General features: G+C 39.8%; 5 protein-coding genes across 6 annotated transcripts; 3 read left to right on the forward strand and 2 right to left on the reverse strand.

Moving 5' to 3' along the window:
* The first annotated feature begins 14 nt into the window (after positions 1–14).
* Positions 15–4336, forward strand: atxn3 (ataxin 3). Of its 2 annotated transcripts, none has more exons than XM_063497908.1 (11): positions 15–90; positions 599–763; positions 866–910; positions 1019–1104; positions 1187–1253; positions 1331–1418; positions 1496–1625; positions 1760–1926; positions 2136–2292; positions 2409–2473; positions 2583–4336. In XM_063497908.1, exons 1-11 carry the CDS (start codon positions 67–69, stop codon positions 2633–2635), a joined length of 1047 nt encoding a protein of 348 aa, XP_063353978.1. In that variant the 5' UTR covers positions 15–66; the 3' UTR covers positions 2636–4336. The 2 variants fall into 2 exon arrangements, with proteins under 2 accessions (XP_063353978.1, XP_063353979.1); XM_063497909.1 differs by having other exon boundaries at positions 1763–1926.
* Positions 4337–5288: 952 nt separating this feature from the next.
* serpina10b (serpin peptidase inhibitor, clade A (alpha-1 antiproteinase, antitrypsin), member 10b) lies at positions 5289–6850 on the forward strand. Its single transcript, XM_063497696.1, has 4 exons — positions 5289–5871; positions 5999–6272; positions 6418–6565; positions 6659–6850. Exons 1-4 carry the CDS (start codon positions 5289–5291, stop codon positions 6848–6850), a joined length of 1197 nt encoding a protein of 398 aa, XP_063353766.1.
* Positions 6851–8294: 1444 nt separating this feature from the next.
* Positions 8295–13040, forward strand: ddx24 (DEAD (Asp-Glu-Ala-Asp) box helicase 24). The gene is made up of 9 exons (XM_063499636.1): positions 8295–8375; positions 8569–9467; positions 9553–9975; positions 10067–10220; positions 10930–11442; positions 11792–11867; positions 12296–12484; positions 12563–12692; positions 12781–13040. The coding sequence occupies exons 2-9, from the start codon at positions 8573–8575 to the stop codon at positions 13038–13040; spliced, it is 2640 nt and encodes an 879-aa protein (XP_063355706.1). The 5' UTR covers positions 8295–8375; positions 8569–8572.
* A 238-nt stretch (positions 13041–13278) lies between these two features.
* On the reverse strand, positions 13279–15654 carry LOC134645987 (ubiquitin thioesterase OTUB2-like). Its single transcript, XM_063499638.1, has 6 exons — positions 15556–15654; positions 15396–15476; positions 15176–15294; positions 14996–15080; positions 13589–13774; positions 13279–13486 (listed from the first exon to the last, which is right to left on the reverse strand). The coding sequence occupies exons 1-6, from the start codon at positions 15559–15561 to the stop codon at positions 13280–13282; spliced, it is 684 nt and encodes a 227-aa protein (XP_063355708.1). The 5' UTR covers positions 15562–15654; the 3' UTR covers position 13279.
* Positions 15655–16210: 556 nt separating this feature from the next.
* Positions 16211–18586, reverse strand: si:ch1073-416d2.4 (coiled-coil domain-containing protein 42 homolog). Its single transcript, XM_063499637.1, has 9 exons — positions 18436–18586; positions 18304–18343; positions 17864–18040; positions 17608–17765; positions 17435–17517; positions 17180–17352; positions 16977–17087; positions 16768–16884; positions 16211–16690 (listed from the first exon to the last, which is right to left on the reverse strand). Exons 1-9 carry the CDS (start codon positions 18537–18539, stop codon positions 16505–16507), a joined length of 1149 nt encoding a protein of 382 aa, XP_063355707.1. The 5' UTR covers positions 18540–18586; the 3' UTR covers positions 16211–16504.
* Positions 18587–22668: the final 4082 nt, after the last annotated feature.

Raw genomic sequence — 22668 nt, forward strand, 5'->3', positions numbered from 1 at the left:
GGTCGAGATTGTTCCGTACACGGCGGGGCTGGAGGTCAGAGTTGAACGTTTGACAGAAAGCTGAACATGGATTCCATATTTCACGAGAAAGTAAGTTAAAAATATATGTCTCAAAGTATTCTTGGCCACGCTGTTGGTCGTCTTTATTCGGGAATGCTCTGGACTCGTGACTGCAATTTGTTTACCAGGATTATGTAGCTGTTACGATATATGGGGTAATGTTTAGCAGTATTGTTGTCCAGACAGCTAAAATGCTAACTCACTTGCTAATATGAGATGTTGAAAAGTTTCCATTCAGCTTGTAGAATCAACGCAGAAGGCGTCTTTACTTCCGCAGTCGTGTTATTTTTCTCATTTTTAGCAAAAGGATTAACTTAATATAGCAATCTTTTGTTACAGAGGACCAATAAGATCAGTTGTGTATGTTGTTTACGTAGTTTAGCTAGCTCTGTGTTGGTTCCAGTTACTGATGCGAGAACAAATTTTGAAATCGATTATTTCACCTTCATAAAGCTACCAAAGTTGTTGCGGACCCCTTAAAATCATACTGCCGGGTGAGTAACAAAACCATTTAACAATACCGATTCTTAATTTGCAGCAAGAGGGCTCCCTTTGCGCCCAACACTGTCTTAACAACCTGCTACAAGGAGAGTATTTCACTCCTGTGGATCTGTCCTCAATTGCTCATCAGCTCGATGAAGAGGAGAGAATGAGGATGGCAGAGGGAGGTATGGCCAGCGAGGAGTACAGGACCTTCTTACAGGTGATTAGAGACAGAGCGGAAAATAAATACTTTATCAGCATATCTATGGATGTTATGCACAGTTACGTCATTTTTCTTATTGTACTCAATCTATGTTTATAGCAACCATCAGGAAACATGGATGACAGTGGGTTCTTTTCCATACAAGTGAGTTTAACAAATTCACTCTTTATAAGAAACTATTTCTTTAATAAGTAAGTCATTTCATTTTTTTGTTTTATGATTGTTTTTTTTGTTTTTTGTTTTTTTTTGTAGGTAATTAGCAATGCTCTTCGAGTGTGGGGCTTGGAGCTAATCCTCTTCAACAGCCGCGAGTACCAGAGCCTGATGATAAATCCAATGTAAAGTTCTCAGTTAAGATTATATTATGTAACAGCAAATTTGTATGTACATTTTAAGTTGATTTTGACTTCAATGTTTCAGAAATGAAAAAGCCTTCATTTGCAACTACAAGGAGCACTGGTTCACTATACGCAAACTTGGACAACAGGTACGAGGTACATGTTTTCATGAATGATATTAATGCAGCTTCCTTTACTAAAGTTTTTCATTCTGTTTTCAATCCAGTGGTTTAACTTGAATTCCCTTTTGACTGGACCAGAATTGATATCAGACACCTATCTAGCCCTTTTCCTTGCACAGTTACAACAAGAAGGTATTGAAAAAACCAACTTTCATTCACTTGTTTAGATGTTGCACTGCAGAAAAGATTACAGCAGTTTATTTGTGCAGGGTATTCCATATTTGTGATCCGAGGAAACCTTCCTGAGTGCGAAGCAGAGCAGATTCTTGGAATCATGAGGGTCCAGCAGCAGCAGCGGCCCAGACTGATTGGAGAGGAGGAGGCCCAGACTAGTTCAGGGTATGTATGTGTAGCCTGTGTGATAAGGAGGACCCAGGAGATGCTCATAAAGGAGTCACATACATTTTGTTTTGTACTGCTTAAAAGAAACTTGTGACTTACCTTTGACAACTGATTTAGTTGTTCTCTAACAGCAGCAGGTCAGTTGCTCTGGGCCAATCAGAGATGGCCTTTGGTGTGGAGGATGAAGTTGTGGATGAAGATGAAGAACTGAAGAGAGCTTTAGCACTCAGTAGACAGGACATAGATGTGGAAGATGAAGAAGCTGATCTTCGCAGGGCCATACAGCTCAGCATGCAAGGTACAGGTCATCTAAAAGTTAAAAAAAATGTTGTATTGTTGTAATTGTAGTTTACAAGAAAAGAGACAGCAAACAAAATAGCACTGTAAAGTAAAATTTCTATAGTGATAGTTAATTTTTATCTATAAAAAAATTCTGGTTAGCACTAACATTGCTTTAAGTAATATGCATGCATATGCAGTATGGATATCTATTTTTCCATATTACAGGAGCAGTTATGAGCAACAAGTCTTCAGAGTGTGGAGTGGGAAATGTAAAATCAGGGAGCCAGGCAGCAGGAAGTGCTGCAAGAGAACAGAGAGAAGGCCAGAATGAGACACTTACAGCTGAGGAACTGAGGAAGAGAAGACAAGCCTACTTCGATCGGTAGGTTTAACTATAACACTCCTGCAATGACAACTGCATATCGCACCTTCTTTTTAAAGTATACCGAGAAAGTATTGCATGAATTTTGATATAAGTCCACTGTGTTTACTGTTCAGGCAGCAGCAACAAACTCAGACAAACATTCCTCAACCAAAAGATACACAATCAACTGGAAGCTCAGGTCAGCAAATCTTTTTTTTAATGTAAATGTAATACATACTTTGTGATTTATTTAATATTCTACTCAATTTAATGGAATCTAGTAACCCAAGCCCACTTGCTTTTACTAGGTTCAGTAAACGCTGGCTCTGAAGGGGACCAACAACCAAAGCCCAGCCAGTGAAGTTGTGGAAGGTTTGCCTATATTGTTTACCAGCTGCCTGGATTGGCAACCCGGTACAGGGTTAGCTTTTCTCCCTCCTCTAACCTTTTGCACATGCGGACCTGAGGACAGTCAGAAGGCTGACAGTTTACCCCTGGTTAGTTCACTGACTATAAAGGCTATAAAGAAGAGGCAGCACTTAATCCGGCTCAGTGAAGTACTGAGATGGGGAAAAGATTGACGAGACTCATGATGCAGTTAATCCAAGTTTGCAATTGCCTTTTTAACCATGGCGCCTTCTCTTTCTATTGTATACAGTTTTGTATTCTTCTTTTGGCTTTTTATTTTTTGGCTTTGGCTTTGTCTTTTTTTGTTTGTTTGTTTTTTGGGTGAAAGACAAGCTACCCCTGAATATCACAGAAAGGGTGTGTTTTGTTATTTTGTGGTGATGACATGTTGACACAGGCATTCTATGAAAGCCATATGAGACCAATGCTTTGGACCATAGATAAAAGCTTTTAAAGCTCTTTTCACATATGGGATATATAATATTGCTGGCTTCATCAGTATGTTAAAAACGATGCTGTTATGTCATTCAGAGAAAGGTCACTTTTACATTAATGTTTCTCACTGCTTCATTCAGACATGACCACAACAGAGACACAGAGAAACGCAGTATGCACATGATATTTGGCATATTGTCAGCACTGACTCTAGTGAAGTATCATCATATCCTTGAATATATGTTCTTCAGCTACAGAGCAGGATCTGTGTATGTGTGTGTGTCCTGCATAGTGCTTCAAGATGAGCTGCCCCCACCCTTTGCAGACAGGCTTGAGAGAAATCACACTTCTAGATTAGGAGTAGCAAAAATGCATTATGGAAAAATGCTTAAATCTTATTGCAGACATACATCCTGTTGCTCTTTATGGTGTTCTTTAGTTAACTGAGCAAACTTGAAAGATTAAAGAGAGGCACACACGGCTATATTCTTGTGCGTGTGCCTTTCTATTAATGCGACTGCGTGCTGAAAGCTACACATAAATCATACTAAAGCTGACGTATTAAGTTTGCCATTGCATCTTATACAGAAACGTGACCAGGGTGCTCAGTCAGACATGGAGTCTGATTTAGATGTCATCAGATTAATTGGAAAGAAGAGGTGTTCTAAAAAGGGGCTAATGACAGTGAGTCCTTTTATAGTAGACTTGAGTGTGTAGAACAAAATGTGATAATGTGGAAAAAAGAAACGTGCACATCACCAGAAAAAAAGATCCTCCTTAAAACTTTTACTAGCACTAACATCTGTGGGTTATTTATTCTTAACATCATCAACCTCGATACATGACAGTCTACAGGTGGTCTCCCCAGGCATTTACAGAGCTGCATATTTTGGATGTCGTGGCTTTATTACTTATAAGTATGCATGTAGGCATAATGAAACTTGTGATTAGGCAAGGCTTACAGACACAATTTAAGGGTGTCTTGTCCTTTTTGATCAGATTGATGAAAAAAATTGTGTAGGACTTTTTGCTGAATCGAAATTGCTTATCACCGATGCATTGTTTTTTCTTATTTTTGTCCGGAATAAGTGGGGAACAAAGAAGCATCATGTAAACATGAATAGTTCCAGCAGTGTATGATCACACAAGCCAAAATTCTGGCATTTCCAGCCTCGTTTTGTTTTGGGGGGTTTTTTGTTTTGTGTTTTTTTTTTTTTTTTTGGGGGGGGGGGGGGGGGGGGGTACACGTTAGAAAATCAAAGATTCATTGGTTTCATTTATTTGCTGATTATGACCTTGAAAATGGGGGTGAAAAAGCAATTTCAATAAATGAAGAAAATGTCAAAAATGTGTCACATCACCCACCCTTTGAGGAAGTGGTTGATTTGACTTATTCTCACTTATTTTTCTCTACAAGACCGTAAAGTCCTGAAAGTGAGAATCTGTCCTTGTGACTACACCAAACTACAGCATTAAAACACTTTACATTCAGAACATCGAACTGACCATTCAGCACAAATGTGTCTTGATGCCTTCACTAACATGTTGGATGTCATGCAAAGTTTGGCTTATTGTGCTGGATGATTTTTAAGAAGATTCCAAGATTTTGTTACTGTTCTGTTTCCTTTGGATCTGCTATTTTTTTTTCTATTTAAAATGCACTTGTGAAAAATTAGAAAATGTTGGTAGTTGGGGTTTTTTATTATTATTTTATTCACTGTGTTCTTAAATTCATTATTTTTGTTATACTTCATGTTAGAACAGCACATTCTTTCATTTAATATATTGGTTCTCGTTCCAGGATTAAAGTGAAAATCACTCCCAATGCTTCTCGTGTCTCATTTACCTATCGATTGATTCTCATGGATTCACCTCTGAATACGTGTTTTGTGGTTAATGTGTAACATGTAGAGCACACTTGCACTTTGTTCCCCCCAAAAAATACAGAGAAATTTCAGGCACAATCTGGGCCAAGCTGAAAGGTACGTGTGTTATTTCGTTAAACTTAAAAACAAACTGAATTTCGGAGCGTTTTCTAAGTATAATGAAGAAATGAGTATTCAGTTGGTGTAATCTTATATTTTTTTGTAGATTTAGTTTTTTTATTTCTCGTTTCTGGGTGTGCACCCAAAACTTTCCAGGTTCTAATTTTGATGTTAAACACAATGAAGATGGCCTGTTTTCTCTTTGTGGCCCTCCTGTGCTTTCTGACTCCTATCCACCAAGCTGAACCTAACAGTGCCACCATCTCAGATCTCTCCTTCAAAAATATGGACTTTGCCATGAACCTTTACAGAAAGATATCCAGTTACCATGACAAGAACATCTTTTTTTCCCCCCTGAGTATCTCTACCAGTTTTGCAGCTCTTCTAATGGCTTCTGACGGTGTCACACACAAGGAGATCCTGAAGGTACTAAACCTGGAGGCGCTGGAGAGGGCTGACCAGCCGGATCTTATCCCTAAACTGTTTCAACTCCTTCACGAAAACGTCACGCAAAATGGATCGCTAAAATTTGATCATAGCATGGCCTTGTTTATCCAACCCCAATTTATCATAGAGAGGGAGTTTGAAACCAAAATCAATACGTTTTTTAATGCGGATATCAAAACTGTTGATTTTGCGGACACAACAGAGAGTATCAGAGTAATCAATGAGTACATTAGGGACAAGACTGGAGGCAAGATTACAGAGATGATTTCAGCCTTGGACGAACAGACCAAACTCCTGTTAATGAATGCAATTTTCTTTCAAGGTAAATTAAATCTTTTTTGCACAGTTTAGATTTTGGGTTTATGTGCTATTAATTATACTAATATTCATCTCTGCACCTTTGAACTGTTTTGTTTATAACTAAACGTACAATATTACCTGCTCCACAGGAGCCTGGAAGATGCCTTTCAACTCCAATTTGACTCGAAATGCACCCTTCTACATCGATAATTATAATATTGTGCAGGTGCCTATGATGTATAAAGAAGACAAGTACTACACTGCAGAAGATGTTTCTCTGAGAGCCAAAGTGCTGAAACTGCCATACCAAGAGGGTGTTTCCATGCTTATCCTGCTCCCCAACCCAGACATGGACTACACTATGGTAGATGATGAGATTACTGCAGAGAGGTTTCAGAGCTGGATCGCAAAGCTGAGAAAAATGTACATGCGGAAAAATGCCTCGCTTTAACCGAGTGTCTGCATATTTTGTTGTTTAGCTGTAAAAAGTCTAAATGACCATCAAACAATGCCTGCAGCAGCAGATGAGCCAGTCTATTCAACATGTCAACTCATGTCTTGTTTGCAGGAAACTAGAAGTCAAGATGCCCAAATTCAACATGGAGCAGTCGTATTCCCTGCATAATCTTCTACCGGATATGGGCATGACGAGTGTCTTTAGTAATTTGTCCAATTTGACAAAGCTCAGTGAGGACAAAGGGCTCAAGCTGTCAGAGGTTAGTTGTCACTTTTGCTATCATGTAGCGACATATGTGCCTGTTCCCCAAATAGTGCAGCAAAACACTTTTAACCTTGCTGTGAAATTGTAGGTGCTTCACAAGGCCATGATTGATGTGGATGAGACAGGAACAACTGCAGCAGCTGCCACAACAATCGGTATCATTCCATACTCCCTGCCGAGGACCTTCACTATAAACAGACCCTTCTTCTTCTTCATATACCATGAAAACACAAACTGCCTGCTGTTCATGGGGAGGGTGATTGACCCCACCAAAAAATAGTTTTGCCACTGTAATGTGTTCATTCTTAAGTGGCTTCTACATGACTAATTTGGTGGATGTTTTGATCCCAGACAGTTTAAAGCTTGTTTTTTCTGTTCTGTTCCTACAACATACTTCACCAATAATAATAAAGACGTCACCTGCATCACAAACTTGGATCTTTTAAATGTACGTACATCTCCAAATTATGACAACCAGAGTAAATGTAATCACTTAATCGACAAATTACTCCTGTAACTGCATCTGTCAAACAAAAACATCAGTACCGCGTTCTAATAATGCACATCTTATCAGGTTATTAAACTGATGCTACCGGCTGACTATAATAATTGTAAAGAAAGATTCTTCTTTTGCCTTGAAGATTTTGTTTACAGTAATTTTAAAAAGAGGAACTGTAGTCAAATTTATTTAATTTAACTGATCACACACACACCCCACCTACTCTACAAGTCTCAGTTTGCATGTTAAACAATGTTCATGACAGTAAAATCAAACAGCATGGCTTAAGTTTTCAAAGTTGCATCTGAGAAAACCATAAGACCCCCTTTAGACAGATGAGACCCAAGTGCACAATGCACAACGCCATGTTTTGTGAAAACCAAACACAACATATCATACCAAAGGACTTTTGGGATCTTGTGATCATTGAGTCATAAGTGAACTCTTTGTATACAAATGAGTCGAATGATCAAATTTCAATGTGTAATGAAACAGAACATCGTAGGTTTGGGCAAAGCTACAACAGAATGGCTGAAAAAGGAAAGAATCAAGATGTTGACTCAGTGATCCAGTCAAAGTCCAGACCTCAACCCGACTGAAATGCTGTGGCAGGACGTTAAGAGAGCTGTGCATAAATGAATGCCTGCAACCTTCAGGAACTGAAGCAAGAGTGGGTTAAAATTTTTAAACAATGATGAGGGAGACTCTCAGAGAGTCACACAGAAAACGGTTACTTCAGTTATACGCAGTTAAAGGTGGAAACATGAGGGTGTAGTTGTTTTATTTTATTTTATTTTATTTTATTTTATTTTATTTTATTTTATTTTATTTTATTTTATTTTATTTTACAGGACGGCAGAGCACAATGAAAACTTTCTTTTCCACAAATGCGTTTATTTATTTATGTCCTAGATTATATGCTAGTTTGTCAGGTACAACCTTCATTAAAAAATAATTTTAATTATATTTGCTACTAATAATAAATACTACTGGAGTGAAGCAACTCCCTCGGCACAAACTTCAATACACCTTAAGAAATTACAGCGAATTATCCTTAAACTGAAAGCCGATCAACTGAAACCCTTGACATCCTTGGGTATTATTTAAACGTTTATTACATTTTTCTAAATGTTTATATAGGCGGTATAAAGGGTTATGTATAAAAATGACCAGAGAAATTGAAACAACGCCTGTTGTTTAAATAAAGTTTTTCAAACCACGTGATCAACACTGTCATGGCTGCGCCCTCGTGTCTCGCGTTGTTGTAATTGTAGCAGAAGTCTAAGAGAGCCTACACTCAGTCGAGGTAAGACTTTAGTACTCACTAATTCAACTAGTAGTTTACTGGAGACTTTGTACGCTTAGTTTCTGTTAATTATCGGTTAATAGTTAATAGGCATTAAGAAACGTGGGGTGCACGTGCGCTTTTAACAACTAAACGTTAGGAACCTCACGAGGTCGGCTAAAGTCACTTATTTTACACCTTTACTTTTTTTCAGAAAAATGAAGACAAAGAAGATGAAGGCGAAAAACAAAGGCACAAAGAAGATGAAGGCGAAAAACAAAGGCATGTCCACCGGGCTGGGGAAGCCAGCGAAACGTTGCATTGACATGAAAGGCAAATGGAAAACCATAGACCTCGATCCCAGCGTCTTCTCCGAGGAGGGCTTGGAGGGTCTGGTGTGTTTCGAAGAGCTCACGGATTACCGTTTAATAAACAGTGAGCAGGCTGCGGCCAAAGCAGCAAAAGAGCTGAAAAAGGAGAAGAAGAAAGCACAGAAAAGAAAAGCTGGTGACGGCGAGGAGGCTGGAGAGAAAGGAGACTCGGAGATCAAAGAGGGGGAGAGCACAAGTGAGCCAGCGAAGAAAAAAGCCAAGAAAAAGCGGAAAAACAAGAAAGGGATTGCAACGGAGTTGGGAAATATTTCTGCACAAGACGTACAGCAGAAGGATAATGCTGCCACTGAGCAGGGAGGACAGGATGAGGTAGCAGGTGAGGGCGATGAAAATGATTCTGCCTCCATCACTGCTGATCCCAAAGATGCAAAGAGAAGCAGGAAGAAGAAGAAAAAGGGGAAAGGGCAGCAGACAGTGAAGGATACAGTCCCAGAAGAAAAGCCGAACCCAGAGTCTTCATCGGATCTGGAAAAAGAAAAATCCGGTCAAGATAAAGTGACAAAGGCCCCACACAAGAAGGCAAAGAATTGGACAAACGCTGCACTTTCTGGTTCTGAAGACAAAAATGTTGACATGAGTGCATGGAAGGACTTGTTTGTCCCCCCACCTGTCCTGAAGGCACTGAGCAGTCTTGGATTTGGTTCACCGACACCGATCCAAGCCCTGTGTTTGCCTCCAGCTATCAGGGATCGTATGGATATACTGGGAGCAGCTGAAACTGGTAAGATAAAAGTGATAGGTTTATAGTGTCATGTTCTGTTCACAGATTTTTAAAAGTGAAGTTAATATGGATGTTGTACTTACAGGAAGTGGCAAAACACTGGCTTTCGGCATTCCCATAATCCATACCATCCTGGAGTGGAAGAATAGCCCAGAAAAACCTAATGATGACGCTGAACCAGTCAGAAAGGTGGAGAGTTTGTACTTACCACCTGTAGAGGAGTGTACAAAGTCAGCTGAAGAGGACCAAGAGGAGGGAGTGGAGGCTTCTAAAGAAAACGATGAAGGTGCTGAAGATCAGAATCAAGGAGACTCAGATGAAGATGAACACAGCGACGTAGAAGATGAACAGCTTGGATGTGTTCGGGTAATCAAGAATGCAGACTTTGATTTTGATGAAAAACCCGCTGGTGCTCAGAGTCGACCCCTCTTAGGACTGGTTCTCACTCCCACCAGGGAGCTGGCTGTTCAGGTCAAACATCATATTGATGCTGTCGCAAAATTCACAGGTAAGTCATAGCTCATCAGAGTGTTACGATAGCAGTTTTCTTGTAAGAGATGTATAAATGTCAGCATAGCTAATGTTTTCCTGCTGTGCAGATATAAAAACAGCCTTAGTGGTGGGTGGAATGGCACAGCAGAAACAAAGACGAGTGCTGAAACGCAGGCCAGAGATCATCATAGCAACTCCAGGGCGTTTGTGGGATTTGATCAAGGAGAGGCACCCACATCTGGTCAACCTCAGGCAGCTCAGGTGAGTCTTAATTTAAGACTGTCTGACTTATTTGCTAGAGGTGGTAATCGATACAATATTATCACAGTACTTCACTTATGATATGATATTATCATGATTTTTATTATTTTGCGTCACCTTTTTTAAACTGCAAGTTATTTCCTAAAGTTAAACTTTGTCAATATCTGTTTTTATTTTACTTTATTTTACTATTAACATTTAACTTGCGCTCATTGACCTTCCTATTTTTATGGGAATATAACTAAAATAGAACCAGCTGGCAGCCAGTTGATAAACTGTGCACATTGAGAAAGACTCATTCAGACTCATGGAAACATGTTGGCTATCTGTCTGGTTTCATATATTAGATAACAATTATTTGCAGAGTGATTGCAGTCAGTCCAAATCAGACTACACCTGTTAGTAGGAAGGGTGCCTCCTATCAGGTGAATCGAGCCCTCTTTTCAAAGTTTTCCCAGAGTATTTTAATGTATTTAATAAAATATTAATATTTGGTGTTCCTGTATCAATACAATATCGCCACACAAAATATCACAATAAGTTTGTTTGTTTTTTTCCTTCACCCGATTACTGACACTGCTTTTAACCCTCAAATCATATCATGTGTGAAAGAGCCTGATTCTGTGTTCTGTGATAAAGGTCTTTTAGGCAGGCCTATTTGTTAGATTTTTGTTATCCTTTCTTAATTCCTCTTCTTCCTATGACACAGGTGCCTGGTCATTGATGAAGCTGATCGCATGGTAGAAAGAGGGCATTTTGCCGAGCTGGAGAATTTGCTGGAAATGCTAAATACGACACACTTCAATCCCACTAGGCAAACGTTTGTGTTCTCTGCCACTTTGACGATGGTTCACAGCCTTCCCACTCGCCTCCTTCAAAAGAAGAAGAAGAATCTGGACCAGAGGAACAAGCTGGAAATTCTTATGGAGAAAGTGGGGATTAAGTCCAAGCCCAAAGTCATTGACCTCACCAGGAAGGAGGCAACTGTGGAGACACTGATTGAGACTCAAATCCACTGTCAGAAGGATGAGAAGGACTTCTACCTCTATTACTTCCTGCTCCAGTATCCTGGGCGCACCATGGTGTTTGCCAACAGTATTGACTGTATAAAGAGGCTGAATTCTCTGCTGGTTATACTAGACTGTACTCCGCTGCCTCTACATGCCAACATGCACCAGAAACAACGGCTGAAAAACCTGGAGAGGTTCGCTGAGAGGGAGAAGTGAGTTGTGCACACATTTGCAGTAGCAGCATCAAGTTATCTTCAGCATTTATCCAGTAACTGTGTGCCACTGGTGACATCTAAACTTTAACTGTGGGAGTAAGGAATTTGTCTAGTATGCACAAAAATGCCTGAAATAGTTTTGTCTTTATCTACTTTTAAAACCATTTTTAAATTTGTGAAAGTATTCACATTTTAAACATTTGACACATTCAAGTGCTGATGGTTTTTGTAGTTCCTGTAATCAGCAGCAGTCTTGAGCTGTATTTACTGTAAAACATTAGTGATTTCTTATTTTTTTAAAGGCACCTAGCTTTGACATTGCCATTTCTTTTGTTTCTCTTCACAGTTGTGTTCTCCTGACTACTGATGTGGCAGCAAGAGGCCTGGATATCCCCAATGTCCAGCATGTTATTCACTACCAGGTAACCCTTAAACAGTTGCCCAAGGATTCTCCAGCATGAAGAGGTTATCAATTAGCCACAGCACTAACCACCACAGCCATAAAACATAGTCCCTGCAGGTTTCCCATTATGCACTGAGTGTTTATACACGACTCTGCATTTATCATTTGTTGTTATTAAACTCTAGCTCTCTTCATCAATGTGTCTTTTGCCTAGTCTCCCTCCCCTCACCCCCAACCAGTTTCAGCAGATGGTTGCACATCCCTGAGTCTTGTTCTGCTGGAGGTTTCTTCCTGTTAAAAGGGAGTTTTGTCGCCAAATGCTTGCTCATAGGAGGGTCTTTACCTTACAATATAAAGCAGCTTAAAAGATTAATGTTGGGCAACAGCTTATAACTACAGCAATGTAATGAGCACTGTTCCTCAAGTAGTGTGATTTGTTCATACCAGGTTCCTAGAACATCTGAGACGTACGTGCATCGGAGTGGGAGAACAGCAAGAGCCACTAAAGAGGGCCTCTGTATGCTGCTAGTAAGCCCAGATGACATAATGAACTTCAAAAAGATATGCAAGACTCTTGGAAAGGACGAAGAGCTTCCTACATTTCCCATAGAGACCAAATGCATGGACGCAATCATGGTGAGATTCGTCAGCATAAGGTCCTGTCCATTTTTGATGTTAAAGGGTTTAACTGATATTACTTGGGTTCCTCCACAGGAACGAGTAAACTTAGCCAGGAGAATTGAAAAGGTAGAGTACTACAACAGCAAGGAGAAACACCACAACTCCTGGCTCAAGCAAGCAGCAGAAGCCCTGGAGGTGGATCTGGATGATGACTTATTACTTGGTAAAACCAGCACTTTTTTAAAAAAAAAGAAGTTTACATTTCAAAATAAAGTTTCAATGCAGAAAATTAAGTCCACACATTTCCACAGGCAATGCAAAGGATGAGGATGCAGACAGAGAGCAGCAGAGGATGGTGAAGGGGATGAAAAAGGAGTTGAAGCGTTTGATTTCACTGCCCATTTTCAAGAATGTAATGAAGACCAAGTATCCTACTCAAATGGGAAAGCTCCCCCTGCCCCAAATGCCCCTTGCTGGGATGGAGAGTGCCCTAACCAGGGTTTCAACACAGAAGAAACCAAAGACGAATATCCATCCACGGCAGAAAAAACAGAAGCAGAAGGCAAAGTGACTTGTTTGAGATGTTTATTAAAAAACTTCAAATGACAATTTATAAAAGGGTAAAAACAGTAAATAGCATTTTAAGTCTCTAAATGTTTAGTGCACATTGTGCAACAGATGCATCCCCAGATGATGGATTCCTGTAAACTGCAAGATTTTATAAAAATCTAATTTTGTAAGTGTCTTTAAGCCCAGATGGAATTTATTCAACCGGAGTCAATATTCCTGAGCTGAGGAGAGTTTTGTTGGTCATAGTTGTGCCCGAGGGTAGAGAATATCATAATGAGATGTGTGGTAGAGGAGATGCAGGGATGGGTCCCCATTTTCTGGAATGATGTGGTGAGCCAGCTGTTGTTCGTCACCTTCCATAGAGACGATGTGGATGGAGATGTCCAGAGCCTGGGACAGAGCCAAGATGTCCACATGATCACACTCCATCGCCATAGCCTCCACTTCCTTAACGAAGAGAAGAGATTTTAATCAAAATCCTTCAAATTATCCACTTTAAATAATTCAGAGGTTCTTTATGCAGTATATGGCAGCAACACCAATACCAACTTGATGACAGTAGACATGTAGATCAGGTGCTTCCACAAAGTTGCGGAAGAAGTCTGCATTGTTTTGCAGGTGTGCTGAAGTGAGCAGCCTGAGATACTGCACAACACTGTCAGAGGTAGTATGCTCATTGAAGAGCCTGAATAGTGCATTTACATCTGCTTGGCATTGCTCAACAACATGAAGAACCTTCAACAGAAAAAGGAACAATTAGACTTTGCTTTTTTACAGAAAATATGGTGCCTGTAAGATTTCATTCAATAGTCATTTTCTGCACCTTTTCAAATAACTACACAGGTCTAGCAGGATGCCAAACTGGTGAAGCGCAGGAGTAATACTCTGTCTTTAAAATCAGAACAAACTGTAATACAGATATACATCCGGATGGCCAGATTCGGAATAAGGTTGATATACATACTGTGACTTCTTAAGCCTGCTGCCACCATTTTGGTTCCAGCAGAATAAAATAGTGCAACAGGTTTTAGTGTGATTAATTACACAGTGTTTTATAGCCATCTAAACCATGGAAGGTCTAACTGGGGGCTTTGGATGTCCTCCGAAAAGCCTGAAGAACTATCCCTGAAGACTACTTGAAGAAATGGCAAGAGAGCTGCCTGAGAGTGTTCAGGCTGTGTTAAAGAATAAAATGTAGTCATACCAAATATTGACTTTTAAAGCTCACTGCACACACTTTTTTTTTTTTTTTTTTTTTTTTAAACCTTAGTCTACATTACAATTACTTTGCACATTTCAGTAAAATGCTGCACCCATTTTCCCAGGAAAATGTAAGGAAATAAGGGGTGATTCAAGATCTTTGTACAGTGCTGCAGCTGAAATTGTAGACGCAAAGCAAATGGTCCAATCAGTACAAAAGTTGTTGAGAAGCAGACATCTGTCTAATGCAGGGGTCCCCAATCCCAGTCCACGAGGGCCGGTGTCCCTGCAGGTTTTAGATCTCACCCTGGGTCAACACACCTGAATCACATGATTAGTTCATTACCAGGCCTCTGGAGAACTTCAAGACATGTTGAGAAGGTCATTTATCCATTTAAAATCAGCTGTGATGGATCAAGGACACATCTAAAACCTGCAGGGACACCAGCCCTCGTGGACTGGGATTGGGGACCCCTGGTCTAATGACTAGGATCTTTTTACACACACACACACACACACACACACACACACACACACACACACACACACACACACACACACACACACACACACACACACACACACGCCATTTCAGAAACTTAACCCAAAACCAAGTTATGATTTGTTTGATGTACTATATACACATCAAACGGCAAGTTAAAGCTCACAGGCTACAAAGTGCCACCCCCCCATTATTTTACTAATGAGGTCTGAGGAGATGCTTGTTGGAAGAAAAACAAAAATGAGTGCATTTACCATGTCCAGGTGGTGCCTGAAGAAATCCTCCTCAAATCCCGCAGAGACCAAAATTGCGCTGCCCTGGATTATCTTGTCCTTGAACCTAACATTGAGAGGGGCGAGACAAGCACCACCCTTATCAAATCAACGCTGTTCAATCATCAGGTGATATTAGTGGCAGCAGTAATTAAATCTGACCTCTGCAAATCCCTGGCACTGTGTAGGACTGACTCCAAGTATGCAAAGCAGAAAGCTCTGTAGAAGCAGTTCCCGTCGCCGCAAACTTTTCTTACGGCGGAAAACTGGCTGCTCAGATCCTGAGAAAGGACAACAGGTCCGGTTATTCTGCAGCAGTTAAGAGGGGTGACCGTGACCACCTGCACTACATCAACCTCAGCCCTTTTTCGAAATAGCCTACTTGCTGTTTGGCACTCGGCATTTGCGCAGGGAACAGCGAAGAAATGTCCTCTCTACATGAAATCAAGCTGCCATCCTCCATCTGTGGACAAACAAGCAGTTTTACTATCTGAAGAAAAAAAACCCCGCAGTTTCAAGAGTTACCTGACCGCATGACGTACCTTCATATTTCAACAACCTGGAAACAATACAAAAAACCCGTAACTACAGTTAAGAAATACGCGTGTCAAAACATCGTTGCGTTTTCGTTCCTACTTTCTAAAAACCGGATGTTTGCGGAAACCACGTGCTTGTGTTAAAGGGCCAGATCGGGGTTTTTATAGCGTGCGAGCCATGTCTTCAGTTTCTCATGAAAGTACTGAAGCAGGCTTTTATCTGCTAAATATGATCGTATTTGTATTAAAAATGTACTTAAAATTGTTTTTATTGTTCATATACTGTTTTTCATGCATCGTGCTGGTGTGGTGCTCATTTTATATTACAATAAGGCTTTCGGGGCACCCAGTCATAGGTTTGGGTAAGCAATCCGAATAACCAAAGTAACAAGAAACTATAGCTTTTTACATTATTGTCGTGGCATCACAGGTTTAAACTCTGAAACGTGGAACAGTATGAAATGTGTGGCAATAGGGTCAAAGGAGATTTTATTGGCTGCTTGTTTTTGGTGTTTTGCATAATGCAAAGGTGGTGGATTGCTGTTGATTGAGTGTGCATTTACATAATTTGATTATGACCACTTTATTTATTTATTTTTTTTTAAAAAAAGCAACATTCACAGTACAATGTACCCAAATCCAAATTTACAAGTTCGGATGACCTGTTAAACATGAGGATCTCATTTCAAACAGCTACGTTTTCATTTCCTTGTCTATGACGTCTTAAGTGCAAAGGTTGGTGCACAGATTTTTGAAACACTGAACAAATGTTATAAAGGCAAATAATGAAAAAAAAATACATTATGTTCTCCTACAAGCTTTTTTTTCTCAAGGTTTTGGTAACACTTCATTTGCTACGAAGTGGTTTAAAGGGCTTCTTCCCACCTCAAGAACGAACCTCCACTCTCAACAAACCATAAGAGACAACACTGTGATGAATACTCAAACCACAACATCAACCAAATGTCTCACTCCTTCTGCTGACTTTACTTGAACTTTTGATTTGTGTTTTACTTCCAAAGCTTCTCATTGACCCCCTCTCTCTTTTGTTTGCCACGGCGGTTGTGCTTGTCATCGAAGTCCCCAATTCCATCATCCTCCTCGCTCTCCTCTCCGTGTCTGCCTTGTCCAGAATGTACTCCTGAAAGAAATGGTCAGTCAAGATTTGGGTAAACTAAAAATGGACCCTAACAATCAGCTCATCCTGCACGTAAATACCTTCACCATGTCCATCATTGTCAGCGCGTTCATCTTTTCCAGCGGTCCGTATTCTGGTAGGTAACACTGTTCTGCAAGGTTGCTGATGGCCATAAGCAGTCTTCCCACTTCTGTAACCTGAAACATGAAGGACACACATGACATTTTTTCTATCCAAAGTTCCCAAGATTAATGAGCAGGGTCACATCCAGCTAATCTGGAAGGCATACCTTCTCTCTGGATAAGTCTTGCTCCATCTGCAAATTAACCTCTGCCTGCTTGTTCTTCTCTTTGAGGGTCTCTAACTCACTCTGCAGTTCAAACAGCTCTTTATTGGCCATCTGCAATACATACAAAAACACATCATCCGCTATAAACTACAGTACTGCTATGAAGACATGATACATCTAACATCCGTATTTGTATATCTGACCAGTTTCTTTACGCTGTGTTCCTCCTTCATATTCTGCAGCTGCCGCTGGCCTTCCTCCACCTCCACCTCCATACGTTGCAAACGTTGCAGCAGCTCCTGGTGTGTGATGGATAAGGTCTCATGACGCCGAATGATGGGCATGACTAAAGATTCAGACCCGTCATCGAGGTAATCTGAAACGGACTGTGTGCTTTACTCGACAGGCTAAACAAAGCAAGTTCATTTGAAGGCTCAATAATGAGGATTTGAACTTACTGCTGGGGAGATAATCTCGTGTTTTTATCAAATAATCCTCATAGATTTTGTATTTTGCCACTCTCTCCCTTAAAACTTGCCTCCTGCAAATTAAACCATGACAAAGCTGGGCTTAAAAAACAACTTCATGAAAGAAATCTTTAAATTTAAAAAAAAAAAATTCAAGGTCTCACCTGTCTCTGAATCCTTTAAGTTGTTCTGTCAAATCTTTTATCTGCTGCTTTTTAAAAATGTTTTGCGCCCGTGAAGCTTCACAGCTCTTTAACGCTCTGCGTCGCTTTGCTTCATTCTCAGCTACGAACTTCTCAAATTTCCCTACTTTTTCTTTAGTCTGCATGAAAAGAAAAGACAAAAGCCAGCCACATTAGGACAGTCTTTCAGATGATGGATAACTACTACTGCTTCTCATTTAAGGTGGTCTCAGCTCACCTCTTGTAGTTTTATTTCAAGTTCAGACCTTCGCTGAGTTAGGGCCTCCATGCAGGCTTTAAAATCCAGCCGTTTAAGTGCAAGTCGCTTCTCCACCTCATCCAGCTCTGCCTGTTTCTTCAGAACCAGGGTCTTTTGCAAAGTAGTCACTCCTGCCTCCAAGACTCTGCTCGAAGGCTACACACACACACACACACACACACACACACACACACACACACACACATACACACACACACACACACAAAACCAGAACCACTCAGATGCTTTAATACTGAAACCTTTGCAGGGTGCATTTATGAAAAACTCCTCAAAAGAAAAGTTACCAAGTGGTTTAAAAGGAGACGTAAAATCAAATAGAATTAAAGGTATAAAGCAGAAAATAGAAGAAATAAAACCTGTGGAAGTGAAACTATTTTCTGTGAAGGCACAAATCTTACCACTTTTAAAACTGGTATGTGATTGGCATCTTTTTCCCTTCTGTGTGTGAAGAGAAAACTGTCAGTAACAGTCTAAGACAGTAAAGGCATGTATGAATTGGGCAGGACTGCTCCTGAAAAGCACGGGCCTACCTGGTGTCCTGCGACTGTGTCACAAAAATGTTGTTTACTCCATTTCCCACCTGGAGGTTTTGACCAGGACTGTTCTCTAAAAAAGGAAGAGAATGCGTCGTCATGTCTTTCAGTGGATTTGTCGCTCAGGAATTCTGATGCGTAAAGAAGCGTCTTCTGGTGTTCTTCGTTTAAACGAACAGAAGAACAATCGGGGATCTTTTCCGGATGTTTTTTCTTGGATTCGCGTTGCTGTTACCTAGTGACCAGGGGCCAAACAACAGGGAATGTACCGGGATCGTTTCTTTGTTGTCATGGCAAAAGCAGGGAAGCCTCGGCTTGGTTACCGACCGAATGAGAGCGGGAGAACGCGAAGAGTGCTCACTCCGTCCCGGTTCCCGCAAAGCCTGAAACATGTTGTGAAAACCTGAGCGAAAAAATATGGATCGAGTTGTCCTTGTAGCTTTCAGTGTGTTCATTTTAAAGATCATTTTACTTATAATTAGTTGCTTTTAAAAAAGAATCATTACAGAACAATACTTTTACATATGCACCAGCTTGCAATTACTGCAATTACTTGTTGTGTTCACAGAAATGATAAAAAAGTAAAGACAAAGAGGCTTCTGGGAAATGTAAAATCTATTTTAGTAATTCGTTAATTACAAAAAAAAGTTAAAAGTTATTGTTGCCTTTTTACATTCCTTTTTTATTCTTACTTCAATTAGCTTAAAGAGAATTATAAACTTAGTGTAATTATGTTTTACGGACATTTATATTGCTATGACTTAATAAACAAACACCTGGAAGGATTGTAGATACCTCCACAAAGAGCTCGCATTAAAAATTTGCTGCTATTCGGATTTTAACAGCTGGACATGACTTCCACTGAGCTCTATGAATTCATTAAAACCTAAATTAAAAAGAAAGGGAAACGGCAAATCCTCCTGCTTTCCAACCTTTAGGCATGTGTTAAATGTTAAAATATACTAAGTTTTCAACTTTAAATAATTACTTTCATTTTTGTAACTGAAGAAGTTCAAATTTCCACCTTAAACAAAAAGGAAAAAAGTAAATTTAGTCAAATTTAATGTCACATTTAAAATGCACATGAGGAAACTCTTCCTCCTCAGTAGATGGTGCTAAAGTATGCACTACCATCGTTCTGCAAAGGAAGGTCAAAAGAACATTCAAGGAAAGTCACAATGATAGTCACAAAATTCATTTCTGAATGCATTTAATTGGAAAATTTGCAAAAAGAAAACGATATAAAATGCCATGAAAAATGAAGTAAATTGATCCAGAAGAGTCTCGCTGTATGGCAGTGAAATATGTGAAGGTGGTGCAGAATAAATATGAGAATAGAGGGGCAGTGTGACGTGTGCAGTAGGAGTGACAGATGGGTCGAAGGTGGAGGTGGGATTACATCAGGGATCAGCCCTGAGCCCCATCTTGTGTGCGATAGTGTCGGACAGGTTGACAGATGAGCTCAGGCAGGAGTCTCGTGGACGATGATGCTTGTAGATGACGTTGTGACCTGTATTGAGAGTATGGAGCAGGTGGAAGAGTCCCTGGAGAGGTAGAGGATTGTACTGGAGCAAATAGGAATGAAAAGTCAGTAGAAGAAGACTAGCATCTCTCTGTGATGTGTGATTCAAAGAGAGATGGTAGTTTGTAAACAGTGTGACCCACCCGTCTGTGGATGAAAGTACAGTAAAATAATTGCTATGCGAAAACGATATGAAGTATATAAAAGTCTTTGTAAGTCAAACCTGTTTTTATTCTTTTAAAAAGATCGAGTCATGCAGTGATGTGTGGAAATCTTAGGAGACATAAGCTGTCAAACACTGACTTGACTTTGACTTCCTGGATTTATTGCATTAATTATCAGTGAGGTCCAAAGGCAGAAAAGCCTTAGCACCTAACTTCAATTTTCAGTTTATGGACGCATAGTTTGGAAGCCACTGAACCTTTCTTCACTGGATGAAGGACAGGACAAAGGGTTCTGTTTCATCTCTACCTTATACCTGTCCTCTCTGGGTGAATCTATATTCCTCCAGTGGTTGTGTTGATGCTTGACTACATATTGACATACCTAAACTCTGAGACATTCTGATCATCCCGCATCTCCACAGGTTCTTCAGTTTTGATTTGATGCCAAGCCAAAACCTTTGAGATGCAGTTGTGACATTTTACTTATTTCTTATCAAAGGCTCCACTCAGGAGACCATAGTGACAATTTAATATACTCTCAAAACACATACAGGTAACGAATAAGAGGACATCAGGACTGTCCTTGCATCTCACAAGAGTCGGATAACTCTGGAATAGCTGCTGGTATGTTGTTTGGACTACTGCACTTTATACGTCACAATGCTCTCCTGAGTTTGAGGATACCTTTGACTGACTGCAGCTGCTGTCTAGCTTGTCTTGGCGTTAGAAGGCAGCAAGCTTTCAAAGAAAACAAGTATGAGTGAGCCGAGTCTTGCTCGACTACATTCCTGTAAAACATTTTACTAATTTTACTTCCTGATGCCACCACGCATTATCTTCATAATTGTTTTTAAAACCACAAAATTCACATTAATTGTTTTCAACATAAAAATACATTAAGGACTTGTGTTGCTGTGTTACTAGTCCAGCAGTATGTTTGTGAGTCCTGTGCGTTTGTGTGTCACATGCTTATTGTGTTAACTGAAAGTCCAGTTTTGTAACTGTGTGTTTACTGAGAAAACAGACACTTGGCTAAATACGTACACTAAAAAAAAGATTCTTCACCTTTTATAATATGAAACAATAATTTTGAGTAAAATACAATTGAAATATACAAAATCAAAGGGTTATTTATTCAAATAATGAATCATTAATGAAAAATGTGCTTGGTATAAACTGAATTTATACCAATGAAGTTCATTTAATTTGACCAAATTTCATATAATTTAACATTTATATTGCACTTATGTAACAAATTTCCATGTAAAATTTACGTCTAATTAAATTTCATTTCAGCCGTAACATTTCTGAGTGTGTGTTGTTATTAACCTACTGCTTTTAAAAAATATTTAAAATTGATAATAATTCAAAGTTGTAGTTTGTTGTAACAAGGAAAAAGAAGAAGCAAGAGGAAGGGCCTTTTCCATAAGGTGGAGAGCAGCTAAAAAAAAATGAAAGGGCAGTGGTAGTCAAGGAGTCCAAAACTCAAGAGTAGAAGGTAACATTTATTTATAATAAAACAAGCCCAGGGCATATAAAAAAAATAAGCTAAAACCAAGCTAGAAGTCTGACTTTTACATTGTATTTACAGGTCCAACAGTCTTGAACAGTTGCTCTAACCCTTACAGAAATCACTCTTTTCACCAGTTATGTCTTGCTTGCTTGGAAAGGCCTTCTTACTGGGCCCAACTCCTCCACTATATCCGACACCAGTTCCACAGATGAGTCCAGGGCGAATCTCCTTGGCATCCATCCTGTTGCACCGCTAAACCTCTGTTGTTCTCAACTTTGTGCCACTTCTGTGACTCCTGTCATGCTCTGGAACAAAGGCACTTTTAAATACACAAAAAACACTCCGGGATTCCCTGTTACAACATGATAGTTACAACGTAAGAGTAACTGTAATGTTCAGCTTTGTGGAAACTGTCAGAGGTACAGATTCCCTGGTACTGAATACACCTGTGTTGTTCCTGTCCTGACTTGTTTTTACAGGACGTTGGTTGTTTCTTGTTCTTTGCAGGTGTTCGAAGCTTAGATATCTATCTACGCATAGTCTTTGAACGCAGTGATACACAACATCACTGATATCAGTCGACGTTTTTCCAGTGACACATGGCTGATTAATGTGAGATGTACCATAAATAGACCTTTCTTTTGTTAACGATCGAACAGCGTGGACATCAGTTGAAAAGCCGTTTTCAAAACTCCCTGTTCAGATCCATGTTTGCTTCCGAGGGGCTCAGCCTATATCTTGGAAATGTTGCTTCTCACACACTCACAAGAGGACCTACACACTTCTTGTTAGACCTTCATCTTCTACAGGTTACACACAAGGACACCAACTGAACGGTAATAGCGGTTTAACACGAAAATGAGTTCACTCCAATAAAAATCTGGAACTGGAACGGAGCCACTAATAATTATAAACAAACCACTCCATCACTGTTATAATTGTAGTTACAGCTGAAAAGTCCCTGACAACTCTGCAAGAAAGCTCTATAATAGCTACATCCAACAACTAGCAATGTAAACCTAGATTACCAT

This window comes from Pelmatolapia mariae, linkage group LG16_19, assembly GCF_036321145.2.
Source record: "Pelmatolapia mariae isolate MD_Pm_ZW linkage group LG16_19, Pm_UMD_F_2, whole genome shotgun sequence".
In the NCBI taxonomy this organism is placed as follows: domain Eukaryota; kingdom Metazoa; phylum Chordata; class Actinopteri; order Cichliformes; family Cichlidae; genus Pelmatolapia; species Pelmatolapia mariae.

Excerpts from the sequence above, each read along its gene's own strand:
- si:ch1073-416d2.4 (XM_063499637.1), bottom strand. The coding sequence starts at position 18,539 with ATGACGACGCATTCTCTTCCTTTTTTAGAGAACAGTCCTGGTCAAAAC. Across the intron at positions 17,766-17,863 it reads TTGAAATAAAACTACAAGAG|ACTAAAGAAAAAGTAGGGAA; the intron begins GTGAGCTGAGAC and ends CTTTTCATGCAG. Across the intron at positions 16,691-16,767 it reads CAATGATGGACATGGTGAAG|GAGTACATTCTGGACAAGGC; the intron begins GTATTTACGTGC and ends CATTTCTTTCAG.
- ddx24 (XM_063499636.1), top strand. The coding sequence starts at position 8,573 with ATGAAGACAAAGAAGATGAAGGCGAAAAACAAAGGCACAAAGAAGATG. Across the intron at positions 9,976-10,066 it reads TGCTGTCGCAAAATTCACAG|ATATAAAAACAGCCTTAGTG; the intron begins GTAAGTCATAGC and ends CCTGCTGTGCAG. Across the intron at positions 12,485-12,562 it reads AATGCATGGACGCAATCATG|GAACGAGTAAACTTAGCCAG; the intron begins GTGAGATTCGTC and ends GTTCCTCCACAG.
- LOC134645987 (XM_063499638.1), bottom strand. Across the intron at positions 15,295-15,395 it reads TGCCGAGTGCCAAACAGCAA|GATCTGAGCAGCCAGTTTTC; the intron begins GTAGGCTATTTC and ends GTCCTTTCTCAG. Across the intron at positions 13,487-13,588 it reads TACATGTCTACTGTCATCAA|GAAGTGGAGGCTATGGCGAT; the intron begins GTTGGTATTGGT and ends CTCTTCGTTAAG.
- serpina10b (XM_063497696.1), top strand. The coding sequence starts at position 5,289 with ATGGCCTGTTTTCTCTTTGTGGCCCTCCTGTGCTTTCTGACTCCTATC. Across the intron at positions 5,872-5,998 it reads GAATGCAATTTTCTTTCAAG|GAGCCTGGAAGATGCCTTTC; the intron begins GTAAATTAAATC and ends CCTGCTCCACAG. Across the intron at positions 6,566-6,658 it reads AAGGGCTCAAGCTGTCAGAG|GTGCTTCACAAGGCCATGAT; the intron begins GTTAGTTGTCAC and ends GTGAAATTGTAG.
- atxn3 (XM_063497908.1), top strand. The coding sequence starts at position 67 with ATGGATTCCATATTTCACGAGAAA. Across the intron at positions 764-865 it reads AGTACAGGACCTTCTTACAG|CAACCATCAGGAAACATGGA; the intron begins GTGATTAGAGAC and ends CTATGTTTATAG. Across the intron at positions 2,293-2,408 it reads AGACAAGCCTACTTCGATCG|GCAGCAGCAACAAACTCAGA; the intron begins GTAGGTTTAACT and ends TTTACTGTTCAG.